This window comes from Poecilia latipinna, unplaced genomic scaffold (genome assembly GCF_001443285.1).
Source record: "Poecilia latipinna isolate Pla-1442-1.1 unplaced genomic scaffold, P_latipinna-1.0 Scaffold2127, whole genome shotgun sequence".
NCBI lineage: Eukaryota > Metazoa > Chordata > Actinopteri > Cyprinodontiformes > Poeciliidae > Poecilia > Poecilia latipinna.
This window is the reverse complement of record NW_015114743.1, coordinates 96078-109477: the sequence shown is the minus strand read 5'-3', so window position 1 is coordinate 109477 and position 13400 is coordinate 96078. Positions and strand designations below refer to the sequence as shown.

The 13400-nt window shown below is 38.9% G+C and overlaps 3 protein-coding genes across 3 annotated transcripts in view; 1 reads left to right on the top strand and 2 right to left on the bottom strand.

Moving 5' to 3' along the window:
* Positions 1–741: 741 nt before the first annotated feature.
* LOC106936372 (ras-related protein Rab-11A-like) lies at positions 742–3172 on the bottom strand. Its single transcript, XM_015017319.1, has 2 exons — positions 2987–3172; positions 742–964 (listed from the first exon to the last, which is right to left on the bottom strand). Exons 1-2 carry the CDS (start codon positions 3024–3026, stop codon positions 765–767), a joined length of 240 nt encoding a protein of 79 aa, XP_014872805.1. The 5' UTR covers positions 3027–3172; the 3' UTR covers positions 742–764.
* A 748-nt stretch (positions 3173–3920) lies between these two features.
* Positions 3921–10380, bottom strand: sh2d7 (SH2 domain containing 7). Its single transcript, XM_015017320.1, has 6 exons — positions 9917–10380; positions 7960–8049; positions 7714–7879; positions 6617–6841; positions 5246–5908; positions 3921–4637 (listed from the first exon to the last, which is right to left on the bottom strand). Exons 1-6 carry the CDS (start codon positions 10066–10068, stop codon positions 4593–4595), a joined length of 1341 nt encoding a protein of 446 aa, XP_014872806.1. The 5' UTR covers positions 10069–10380; the 3' UTR covers positions 3921–4592.
* Positions 10381–11156: 776 nt separating this feature from the next.
* dapk2a (death-associated protein kinase 2a) overlaps positions 11157–13400 on the top strand; it is a 13582-nt gene continuing 11338 nt past the window's right edge. The window contains exon 1 of the mRNA XM_015017322.1: positions 11157–11523. Within this exon, the coding sequence (XP_014872808.1) occupies positions 11431–11523 (93 nt within the window). The 5' untranslated portion in view covers positions 11157–11430. The remainder of the gene's footprint in view (positions 11524–13400) is intronic.

The window sequence follows — 13400 nt, the reverse complement described above, 5'->3', positions numbered from 1 at the left end:
AATATGGAGCAAAACCAGAAACTGAGTTTCACGGCGGTTGTCAACTGGAAGGAGATGAAGATGTGAGACAAAAGGACAGTTTTGGTTAGCGTTAGCTCCTGCTAAAATTTTTTATATGCTTAGTGGTTCAGCATTAGCTTACACTATTTTTTTATGCATGTAGTGATAGCTTCTGCTAATTTCCTAATGTGTTTAGCAGTTTAGCATTACCTTCTGCTATTTTTAAAGAGATCAGCAGTTTAGGGTTAGTTTCTGCTCATTTTTTATTTAGCGGTTAGCCAGTAGCTTCTGCAAAACCGTTTTTGTTCAAAATTTTTCTATTGATAAATTCAACAGAACTATAATACACTGTACAGCTTCTGCTAATTTCTTACATGTTTAGCATTAGCAGAACTAATATTCTTGTTCAGCAAATTAGCGGTGAACTTAGTGGTTAGCTGTGATTAAAAACTAGTGCAAACAATGGTGGCCATCTTGAAAAAAAAGAATGTCAATATGTAATTACAACTCCTACGAGTCCAACTATGTATGATGTCACAGTCACACCAAAAGTGCTGATCTCAGATAAATACTGGAAAAATTTGTGCAAAAATAAATTTTTCTTTACGATCATCTGAGTCAAGTTGAGTTCTTGGATCTGCATGTGAAAGATTTACTGAAGTTTTCACTATCGGAGCTTTGCTGCACGAACAGGAAGTTGTTATTAATAAAAGCGTAAAGCCTTTCTGAACAGCTGAAGCAGCTCCCAGCATGCCTCGCTGGACTCACGCTGATGTGATGGCCCGGTAGCGCTCCTGGCCCGCCGTGTCCCAGATCTGGGCCTTCACCGTCTTGCCGTCCACCTGGATGCTGCGCGTGGCGAACTCCACGCCGATGGTGCTCTTACTCTCCAGGTTGAACTCGTTCCGGGTGAAGCGGGACAGCAGGTTGCTCTTCCCAACGCCCGAATCTCCGATGAGGACCACTGAGGCGCAGAGAGCAGAGTTACAGGCCGGCCCACTTCCTGGTTCTGTTTACGCTAAACTAATATTATGTTTTTCCTAAGGAGCACTTGAGAACTGCTCCATAAACATTTATTTTCCCTGGAAATAACTTAAATTATCCAAACTGTTGAAACTATAGAAGCCCATTCCTATCATTAAGAAAACCTTCAACAGGAAGTTGTAATTACAACAATAAAACTCATAATAAGAGCATCAGTTTTAGTAATTATGACCTTAAAAATCACAATTCTGGCTTTAATTCTTGTAATTATGACGTTTATTCTCATAATAATGACCCAGCTTGTAATTTCATCCCAGTGGACAGACTGGTTACAGACTGGTTACAGACTGGTCTGCAGAGAACGGAGGCCCATGAGGGACAAACATCCCTCTGGGGTCTCTACATTTCCAACATTGTGAAATTAAAAGCCAACAAACATCCAAACTTTCCTCTGTGATTTTATGACTGAACGATGATTCTGAGATTATGATCCATTTATGGTTAGGATTTAATGTTTTCAGTTTATTTTACTGCATTCACGATTAACAATGTTTACATTTGTGACAAGAATTTGATTCTATGAAGCCTTTGCATCTTTTCCAACAAACTGACTGGAGATTTAGTTTTATTTCACTTTTTGAAATTATTATGCTACAATAAAACCAGCTGAAAATGTGGCTGCACAAAAAAAACTAAACTTTCACAACTTTCTGCTTTGAGCCTCAAAAAAAGCAAAGAGCACAGCAGTATTTTGTTTTAAGAAATCAGTTGACAACTAACAAAACTTAAACCACCAAAGTTTCCTGAGTTTCAGGTTTTCTTGTCTTGCAAAAACAAGATCTCCAAATGCAGCTTCCTGGCCATGAAACATGAAACAAAACAAATACAATAATTAGCTGATAGCAATTAACCGATCAAATGTTTTAATCACTTCATCTCACACTGGTGATATGATTAATTTTATTTATAGTATTGGTTTATTTTCTGTGCTGCTGCCTGAAAACTTACAGTCTGTACAGCCCTGGACCTATTTCACATTCTGTTCCACACAGCCTCAAACTTCTAGGTGTTTTGGGGATTTTATGTGACAAACCAACAGAAAGTAGAGCAGAATTGAAATTGATATTGAAACTATTGTCTGAAAAGTGTGGTGTGCATTTATATTCAGCTCTGCAGAACCTCATCCGTAGTTTCTCTCCACCCACGCTGAATGAATGCACATAAAAACATCTCCAGCTCACTCAGCCTGCATGGAGAACTAACCCTAACCCTTTCCAATGCTTCTTAGTTTGATTTAGGTCTGTACTTTGACTAGGCCACCCTATATCATCTCTGGCTGAAAGTTCAGAGTGTTTGTCCTGCTGGGAGGTGAATCTCCATCCCGGTCTCGGGTTCCTACTGCCTCTATTTTCATGCATGCCACACTTTTCAGATTTTTACTCGTCAAAGTAAAAATCTGTTACAATCCCATAAAATCGGATTGTAACAAAACGGGTAGAGTTGAAAGGGTGTGAATACTTTTGCTATGTCCTGTATATAAATAAACACATGAATGTTAATGTTAGCAGCAGTTAATAGTGTTTTTAAATGAATCTCAGCTGGACCCTCCCAGAACCTTTCCCACCCGAACAGAACCAACCCGTTGCGGGCTCAGGTTCTCCTCTCAGCTCCGGTTCTGGTCCCGGGCCCAGTTAAAAGTTCCGCCGGATGCCCGGTCCGGACCTCGCCAGGATGATAACGGTTCAAGGTGTGTCCCACAGCCAGCCGGCTAGCCCGAGCTAACCGCTAACACGAACCCAGAACCGCCGGGTCAGAAAAGAACAGCTTTCTTGTGTCAGGATCACACCAGAGCCGTTCGGGCTAATACCCACTGATTACCCGTTCTGACCCGGTCCAGAGAGCCCGTTGGGGATCCGAGAGTCAAACGGAACACAAAAGAAAAGGCTGGTTCCGTTAGCTGCCAGTTAGCCTGACAGATAACAGCGACGGTAACACGACCTACCTTTGAACAGATAGTCGTACTCATCGTCTCTGGTGCCCATCGTGTCAAAAAGAACAGGTTAGTCCGATAATTGATTTATTAAAAACTGAAAATCGGGAATCTTTCTGACTTTCCAACGGGAATCTGTTTGGAATCTGGACGTCCCTCCTGTCTTCTTCTTCGCTAGACTCCAGGCGGGTAAACACTCCGGCCCCCTGGTGGTCAGAAGAGGAAACTGCATGTGCAGTCCCAGATTCCGAGCCCAGAACCACTAATTCTGCTGCCAACATCTGACAAAACGTAAAGATAACTTTACTTTAGGAAAATACTAAATCAGCTGCTTTACTTTGTAACAAAAAAAAACAACACCTTTTTACGAATAATGAAAGTTAAATACAAATATTTAACAGTCATTAACAGGTGTAATTTTTAAATAAATTTATTGTCAAGTTGAGGGAAACAACAGAACATAACAGAAATTCTTGGAATTTGAGTCTCTGATAGTTAAATTCCTACACAGGGAAACTTAACAAGCAGTCATCAAATAGAAATAAATTTATAAACAAAGACAGAACATTTGAAAAATACAAAATAAATCGATGAAACAAAGATTGAACCAGCAACCTTTCCACTGAAGGATGATGTTTAATCCATTAATTTATGTAATCTGCTTCTCTAAATCTGGTTTTATGACAAAAAACATTCAGGTTAACTCTAAGTTACTGATTCCCATTTTCCCAACATTTACAAATAAATCCAATCTTTGCTAATAGTTGTGCTTTATGATTTATCAGAATCATTTCATGACTACAACCCTAACTGAACATTACATTCAGTTTAATGTTCATGGATCATCAACTAAAACCTTTATTTTTTCTCTGTGACTTAGAATGGAAGCATTTTCTCATAAAATAGTGTAACGCAATGAGGCAAGAAGCAGACAGGTGAAACTCAGTGGTTTACAATTAATTTACACAATTTAAAATAAGAAAAACCAAACAGTAAAGTCCAGGAGTCATAAACTAACTGAATCATAAACTATCAACAGGAGAAAAACAGAAATACAGGATGAGAAAAGGAAGATCTGACTGGTTACTGTTGATTAGGAACCGGGTGGGAAGCCAGGTCACCATCTGTGTTTCTATTACAAAACTTTTCACAAAACTTTGTCAATAATTCATTAATTAAAAAAAACACAATTACAATAGCAGAGTTTTCATTGATTAAAAACACAATTAAAATCAGACGTGATTAAGTTTAAGTCATTAAATCAGCCTTCAACTACTTCCTGTCTTTTTCTTCTTCGTGGTTTGCGTCAGTGGCAACATCCGGTTGTTGATCATGTGACCCGTGTGACGCAAAAAAGTTCTTCTGCTGCAGCCAAATAAACCACTTCATCGTAGCGCCAAAAGTTTTTATCAAAAATGATTTTTTTTCTAAATTTCATAAAGCAAATTTATCTTGAAAATGTCAAATTGTGCAATTATACAATTAATGGAAATGCAGCTACTGAAGTTGAACTGAGGAAATGGCTGTTATATTAACCAGGAAACCCGAACACTCCAGAGTCGAGACAGCAGAGGTTAGAGAAGCAGAAGATCCAGAACGAACTTCAGGGACGCATCATTCATTTCTTCTTGTTATCAGGGAAAAATTTCTTCCAGTTAATGTTCTGCAACACAAAATTAAGAAGCATTTTCAGATTTTATCAGCAGCATATTTACGTCTCATTTCCACTGAGCGCTACGACGCAGGGCGGTGCGGTTCGGGGTTTTATGGGCTGACAGATCCAGGAGAGCGTTCCCACCGCCAGTTTACGGCGCCACAGACAGAAAAAAAGGAGAAAATTTACACCAAAATTCTCAGAAATTTTCAAGGAAAAACAAAGAAATTTCTGAGTCTCAAAAGTCGAAAATTCTGAACTTGTGAAACTGAAATTTCAAAGTTTTTTTCCTGAAAATTTCTGAGATTTTTTGGGGGAAATGAGCCAATGTCTTCTCTCCCTACAAAGGCTCTAATACTCCGTTACACCAGTTGGGCGGCGTTACACCCAAACAGGTAAAATGGCGTCATTTTAGTGCGACGGGAAACGCGAAGCAAGCAGTGACGTTTTTCTGTCCCCAGTCAGTGAACCGTGGATCCTAACCGTGCGGTACCACCGCCATCTGGACCTGCAGCGTATCATCGGTTGTTTGGGCTTTACTATAGAAACAGATCAAATGGCGTACCGAACCGCACCGGCTGAGTGGAAACAAACTATCAGTTATTTTCCTTTCTTACATTTTTCCCCCAAGTGCTTTTGGGTTTTTTGTTCTTCACGTCCTCCACCGACTCGTACGTGTTGCTGTGGCCGGCGCCGTCTCTGGGGATCTGCTCGTACGTGTCGTCGGCGGTCCGCGTCGGGCCCTCGGGGACCTCGGCGTACATGCTGTCTGCCTGCTGGGCTGGACTTCCTGCGGCGGCCTCGGAGGATTGGTACAGAGGGTTGGGTCTCAGCTGGTCCTGGCTGCCGTTCTCTGGTTCTGACCCGGAGCTGCTCTGAGTCACACCTGGAGTGTGGTAGGAGTACGTGAGGCAGGTGACCTTCTTTGGCGGGGCGGACGCTGTGACAGAGAGGCTGTTAAACTTGTTGGAGTATTTCTCTTCCTCCTCCTTCTCCTCGTCGTCGTTGTTGCCCAGATACGGCAGGGATTGGCTCCGGCTCTCCACCTGGCTCAGATCAGCAACCGGCACCATTTCTTTGTAAAATTCACTTGAATTGTTTGAGTCTGTTGGGTGGAACGAGTCTCTGTTAGCGGGCAACGGCGGAGTTGTCCTTCCTCTGTGTGTCTGCGCCCTGTTTGGGTTGGTTGGCATTTCACTGGGATGGGACATTGTGTCTGGTAGAGATCCACTCAGGGAAAAACCCAAAGGCATTCCTCTTTTTGGTACCGGAGGAAGGGCCTGAAAATAACAAAGCAAAACAATTCAATCCAAAAACTTTATTTGGAGAAATCATAAGCCATGCAGCACCTGTCTATCCATGTCTTATGCTGCTCGTTTTTTGTTCTTTTGGACTAAAATGTGAATGTTTTACCTAATAAAGGTGTTATTCTTCTTCACAGGATGGGCTAAATGCTAAAGCTAATGTGCTACCTTCACCCATGTTGCTGCAACATCTGCAGGAATGGAAGGATCCATTCTCAGGAGAACATTGCATCTCACTGCGTTGCCATGTCCTCTTCACGTTAGACGCACGCAGCACAGATCAGACCATAGATTTACTTCCATACAGTTAAATTTCTATGATGCCCCTTGTTATATTTCATGGTCAATTTAATGTTGGTGGCCTGGAGTTATCTGTAACATGCAGGTATAAAGTGCATGAAGTCCATTGTAGTGTACTGGATGTACAAAAATTCAATATTTAAACCAGTGCATGCTCAGATATATTCTGCACTGAGCAATAGTTGTAAAGACCAGAAACACTCTTTGAGAGATGACATAAATTCAAAAACATGCAAATGGCCACTGCAGGGAAAGCAACTAATTTAAATGGACTGTAAATAATTAATTTATTTGATTTGCTCTTTCTAACCAGGCTGACCTGCAGCTAAAGAGGAACCAGAATGAGTGATCAGCTTTTCAGTAAGACTTCAGTTTCCATCCCACCTGTGAAAGAGACGATGCATCCACGGATACGGTTCCCGTCAGCTTCCTGTTTCTGGATTTGGGAGGAAGGGAAGGCGCCAGTGCTGGAGGAGATTCATTTTGACGCTGCTCAACCTTTTTTTTCTTGTCAGGTTCGACTTGGTCCCAGATGGACCGCAGAGCTTGAACACTGACACCTGAACTCTTCTTGGCATTGACCACATCATACAGATCATCAGCATCGTCCTAAAGAGAAACAGAAGAGTTACTTTATGGTCGCAGTCCAGCAGTTCAAACATATGAGACAGATCTGAGTCTAATCTAACCAATGGTGCTCAAATTAAAATCATACTGGTCAAACTTAACCACAGCCATGTTCTACTCCAGTAGCATAAATTAGCTTATAAACATGCTAACATTTGCTAATTAGCAAGAAACAAAGCTAGTTAGGATTTTCTCAGGTTAACAGAGACATTTGGTAAAAACGTATAAAAACATGAAGCTAGCTTCAAACTGTTTAGCGTAGCAGCAAGCTAACATTTTCCTGATTATTGTTAAAGATATGGCACTCAAATAGTTTGCTATTGTGCTTACATTTGCAAATTAACAAAGTCACAAATTCAATATATTTCATATTTTTAGAGGTTTATAAAAAGTGAAAATACAGAGTTTTCCAGTTTAACACATTAGCATGCTAGCATTTCCTTATTAGTAATGAAAATGTTAATTTACATAGGCTTAAATAATATTGCTCGAGTTTGCTATTATTTGCTAACTGATAAGAAAAACTCAAATTATTCAAGAAAAATTTATTTATTTGTGGATTTTTTGTACGTTTGCAAAGCAGCCAATCCAAACGCAAACTAAATACATAGGCAACTAGCTAAATACCTGGCTTCAAACTAAATGTATAGCTTGAAGTTTAATTAGGAAGCTAAATACTTGATTAGAAAGCTAAAAACGTAACTTGAAACTAAATATTTGGAGCTAAATATTTGACTGAAAACTTTGTTGGTTATAATATTCAACTTGCTAATTCCATCTTAAATTGAAGGTCTGAGGAAAACCAGATGAAGAGCTCAGTTGGAATATTTGTAAAACGGGATTTTGTGTCTCACCTGGCAGCAGCTGGAGGTGAGGAACTCCCCAAACGGCTGGATGGGCCGGACCTTGTAATGCTCGATCAGCTGGGTCAGACTGCCAAACAGCTGACAGTCTCCTGCTATCACAAACTGCCCTTCAGCATTTTGGGAAATGACAAAATGCCGACACCTGTCTTGACCTCTGAAGGGCGGACAGTCGTTCAGTCAGAGAGTTGTGAGTGAATCATTCAATGATTTACTAGGAAACCTTATTTGCCTCACTTGTAGGACAGGATGTAGCCGATGGCTTTATCACTGAGGCGGATGAGGAAGCAGCCCAGAGCTTTATCTCTCAGCACATCTTCTGCTTCCCTGCAGTGGAGTGGGAGAAGGGCAATTAAACAGAACTACAGGCAAATTAGATTCAAAAATATCCCAGCTGCGTCATGGAACTGCAGCGCACAGGTAGCGGCCATTATTCTGTCAGGGAGAATTTACCACACAAAGTCTCTGACGTGACATCAGAGGAACAGAAGCCCAACAAGCAACGCAGGTTTGCAAACCTGAATGAGACGAGAAACATCTGCAACGATGTTTTCTGGACAGATGAGACCAAAACAGAGATGTGTGACCAGGAGAAAACCAAACATCTCATCACCAACACCTCCTAACTGCCAAACACGGTAGTGGAGGAATCATGGTTTGGGTTTCTGTTGCATCCACTGGGCCTGATCTGCTCTATGTACTGAGATGTTCTAACGTCAAACATGAGTCCAAACAAATCCCAAAGACTGAAACAGAACAGAATCAATGTGTAGCAATGGCCTAGTCAAAGTGTAGACCTCAAGCTGATTTAAATACTGTGGTGGAAGCCGGTTGGTCAGAATTTATCCACAACAATGTGTGAAAGTTTTAGAGACAACAGTGGCGTCCAAACATTTGGCCAACGTTGGCCAAAATCAAGTAGAAAGAACTCAGGGGCCACAATTTATTTTTATTTTTATTTTCAGTTAAAATGTAAAATGGTTTCATTTTCAGTTCTTATCTTTTTGCCTGCTAAGCAACAAATTAACAAGTATTTTAATTAAAAAGGTCAGAAAAAGGGTCTCAAAATTACGCAGTTTCATAACTTGTCAGTCAGCAATAAAAATGAGAAGTGTCTTTGAAAACCCTTGATGCACATTTTAATTATTTTGTGCGACTAAGTCTGTTTTTGAGCTGCTGGAGATTTGTGACCCAGCTTACTATGACAAAAAAACATACCTAATAAAAGAAAAACATTGGTTTTGTACCTAAGATTTTCTATTTCAGATATATATTTGTCATTGAAAATTTCATACGAAGAAAAACAAAACGTCTCCATTTGCCAGGGGTGTTCAAGGTGCGGCTCAGGGGCCTTTCGCTGCCCGTGGAACAAATCTAGGCGGCCGTTAATCACAGTTCAGGAAGTTGATCCAGATTTAAAAACAATGTTGGGGTGAACTTTTCACTGATGCAACATGAAGTATTTATCCAGGTTTTTGCTTTGAATTTAATTTCTTCTACAAGTAAAAGGAGATAAAAAAATAAACTTTCAGCAGCTTTAACTAAAATGCAGAGCTGGGCAAGCAAACCAAGACTGAGCCATATTCTGTTCTGAAGTATCTCTACTTGAGTAAGATTTCTGGATTTTCTACCCACTGAATGAAAAATAAACACGTTTAACCAAAAACTCCCCAGACACACACCTGCAGTTTCTGTTAAAGTTTCAGAAGTTTTTTATTGAAAGAAACTGATTTGTAAAAATTTTCTTTAGCCTGATTTTATTTTTTGTTACTTATATAAATTGTCATTTTGATCCTTGAATACCAGAATCTGATGGTCCATCTGATGATGTATTTTTTTAAATATTAAATGATTGATAATTTGATCAGTTACTCAGTGCATGAGAAGACTTTTTACCAGATATTTTTACTTTTGAGTAATTTCTTTGACCGCTACTTTTTACTTTTACTTCAGTAAAAATATGTTGAGGTATTTTTACTTGAGTATAATTTTTGGGTACTCTGTTCACCTCTGCCTATTCTAGAAGCTAACTTTAGCATCCTGCTAATCAGAAGGAGAACTGAACATGTGACTGAAATGCTAAAAACTCAAAATAGTCACTAAGAAACCTTCAGATCAAACGTAAACATTTTTAGCAGCAGCAGATCGCAGGAATAAATCAGATGAACTTTTATTGAAGTAGTGCAGATCTTACTTTCTGGCAGCGAGGCCCTGGAACCAGTCAGGGAAGTTTCCGTTCTGCAGGATGAGCGGCGCCTGCGTGTCGGTGAACCACCTCAGCACCAGCTCCTTCAGACCTCCATCTGCCGCCAACATCTGTAGGTCCGCCATCGTCTGCTTCGCCATCCTGGGCCGTCCGTCAGGAGCTGACCGAGCAGCACCGTGGTCATCCGTAGTCACTAAATGAGTCTCCAAAGGAAGCAGAGACGGCTCATTTGACTGTTTCAGTTGGATGTCAGTCCCATATGAAAGGTGGTATTGTTCCAGCTTATCTACTGAGCGCTCCACCTCTCATTCCGTCGCCTGTTTCATTTTAATATCTCTGTTCCTCGTCCCAGATTGATCTTTAACTGCTTGGGTGTAAACTTGTAAAATCTTTGTTGTGATACATTTTTTTGTTGCCATACATTTTTTCTTATTTCACGTAATAATTATCAGTTCCGCTAACTAAAAAATTAGCTAACCTATCCCTAAAGCACTAATTGTAAACATTAATTCCACTAACACTAAAGCAAAACACCAACATAATATATCATGGAAGCTATCCTCAAGTACTATACCAACATTTTATCTAGCAGATGCTAACGCTAAAGTAATTTACCAACATATCTAGCGGAAGCTAACGCTAAAATGCTACATCAACATATTTTTTAATGGAAGCTAATGCTAAAGTATCAACAAATTATTTATTGGAAGTTAATGCTAAAATAATATAACAACATAGTATTTAAGCTAAAGCACTAAATTTAGTCATGTTGATACTCAACTTGGCAATAACAAAGTGCATCCAGTCCTGACCATTGTCGAAATGTCTGAAAATAGATTCATAAAATGATCCTGAAAATTTCAGCCTGGAAAAGAATGTTGGCATGAGAACGATGCAGGAACTTTAAACACAATAAATGTATAAATTCATATAAAAGTTTACTTTAATATTTCTTTATTTCTTGTAGAATTATCCATAAAGATTTTACACCAATTAGCTGTTGCTTTTCGTTTAAGTGAACGCGTACGGAAAGAGCCGCCAAAACCTCATTAAAAGTAATGCAAATTAAATTTTACTTCAATTTCTACAAACAACAGTGTGGGATATTTTTTCATGACGTAATCTTCTGAATATTGTGCGATTGTTAATTAATTCGGCTTGAAAAGTACAGTTCTGAAGTCTTTATTTTTCAGGTATTTCACTTTTATTCTTGCTAGCAGATGTTCATTGTTGCAGAGCAGCGCCGCATTAAATTGGCAGCTTTCAGTAAGGAGTCTTGTACGGAGTTCGGAGGCAACTTCGGTCTTCGTGTTTGGAGCAGAGCAGACAGATCAGAGGGACATTCTGGACCACGATGAACACATGAAGTAGTTTTACTTTATAAAGAAAAGGTTTGCCTCTAATAATCCAGCTGACGGTCTCAACTTGTGATTTTAGTTTTCAGATTATTTCCAGGATGATTTGTGGATAAAGAGTGAAACGTGTTGCTTACAGCTGCAGCCATGGAGTTATTCAAGCAGCAGAATGTGGAGGATTTCTATGAGATTGGAGAAGAACTGGGCAGGTATTCATGCAATATTCAACAGTTGTCGTCTGCACGAAGAAATAATTAATGATAATTAATGCTTATTTGATTAAAATAGATGGTTATAAATGTAACCCACATGACAGTCACTAGTTTAATGTCTGTCTCTGGGGCAAACAGAAGCATTTCTTCTTGTAGCTTTTCCCTTTTTTCACCCAACATTTAATCTGTTCCTTTTTGGAGGATAATCATGTTTACTCCAAGATCTTTAGGAATTCAGGATGCAGAAATATCTGAGGAATCCTCGAAGAACGTCCAGATTTCTTGAGTGGTTTTATGTTCTTTTTGGAAATATGCAAATTTCCTCCAAACTTTCATCTGTTTATAATGTTTTTCTGGTTTGCTATGAAAACATTCAGACTTTCATGGATATTCTGGACTTTCTAAATGTATTAAAAGTCTGAAATCAACTGCAAAGAAATTATTTACACTTTTTTAAAAATAACCCATAATTTTCACTTCCAAGATAATAGCAACAAACATATAAAAATGTCTTCTTGTCATGATGAAATTCTCATCTTCTTTAATTACATGCAGAGATTAGAATATGATTGAAAAGTTAATTTATTTAAGTAACTCAATTTGTTAAATAAAACACAAAGACTAATGTTTTCGTTTCATTATTTCTGTTAATAATGATGATTTCCCACTAACACTTAATGAAAAATTATATGTAAATTTAGAATATTACATAAAACCAATAAACCAGAAAAAAGAAATGTGGGGTTATTACCTGTTAATTTTATTATTTTTCAAAAGATGCCTTTAATTAGACAAACGAAGCTTATTTGAACAAATATTCAAATGTATTGAATATAAATATTTGCCGTTTTACGTAGGAGGATGTGTGTAAAGTATGAAGCAGCAACGATAAAATGAATTTATTTACATTTTCTGGGGAAAATGGAGTTAAATTTACATAATGTAAAGAGGGAACGGCTGTCGGTCTGACCTGAACTAAATGTCAATCTATGAATCATTATCTGATGTCACCAAAGTTTGAGTTTCCAGGTGAACCGCGGCTCTCCGTCAGACAGGAGCAGCTGCTCGTCTGATGAAACTGCTTTTTAAAGGCCTCCTCTATCTTTAGCAGCAGTTTTCTGCCTGAGCGGCGGCACGTCTCGGTGTTTGGTTACAAACTGGTCAGCAGAGGAAGCAGCCTTCGAGCTGGGTTAAACAGTAGTGCCATGTTTTTATGTTTTCTGCGTGTTTTTTGTGTTTTTGCCTATACGTGTCTGGTTGATACCGTCCAGAAGCGTCTTTCTGCAGAATGTGTGCAGTACTAAAAATAGAAGTGAGACAGACAGAGATTATCATCAGAAAAGCTCCATCAGAGCAAAACATCAAGTGGAGCGGTCAGTCAAAATATCAGCTGCATTTTTAGCTATATGGGTTTTTTTTTAGCTGCAGTTTTTCCTTTAGTAAAGAGTAAAACGTGAGAAAGTTGTTACAAACAGTTTGAGCTGTTTCCTGCATGCAGCGCCCCCCTCAGGCCATCGCTGAACTTATTTCTGCAGAATTTCCTCCTAAACAGTCAAATGTTCCAGGAATGAAAACTCTCCCAGAGTGAACCTTTGCCGGTTCAGGTGGAAGTTGGCGTTTTGGTCCAACCTCTTTCCTCTGTGATGTAAAAAAGAAAAGAAGTTCAAAGGGTATGAATACTTTTGCATCAATACATCAAATCTGATACTGGTGAAACTTTTCAATAGAGATTAAGTTGAAGCAGACCAGATCAATTCAATCAATTAATTAACTTTCATTTTATCTAGAAGTTGTAAGAATTATTATTATTTTTTGTCTATATTTTTACTAGAAACGGACCATATATATATATATATATATATATATATATATATATATATATATATATATATATATATATATATA

Excerpts from the sequence above, each read along its gene's own strand:
- LOC106936372 (XM_015017319.1), bottom strand. The coding sequence starts at position 3,026 with ATGGGCACCAGAGACGATGAGTACGACTATCTGTTCAAAG. Across the intron at positions 965-2,986 it reads GTACGACTATCTGTTCAAAG|TGGTCCTCATCGGAGATTCG; the intron begins GTAGGTCGTGTT and ends TCTGCGCCTCAG.
- sh2d7 (XM_015017320.1), bottom strand. The coding sequence starts at position 10,068 with ATGGCGAAGCAGACGATGGCGGACCTACAGATGTTGGCGGCAGATGGA. Across the intron at positions 7,880-7,959 it reads GGCTACATCCTGTCCTACAA|AGGTCAAGACAGGTGTCGGC; the intron begins GTGAGGCAAATA and ends TCCGCCCTTCAG. Across the intron at positions 6,842-7,713 it reads TCACCTCCAGCTGCTGCCAG|GACGATGCTGATGATCTGTA; the intron begins GTGAGACACAAA and ends GTTTCTCTTTAG.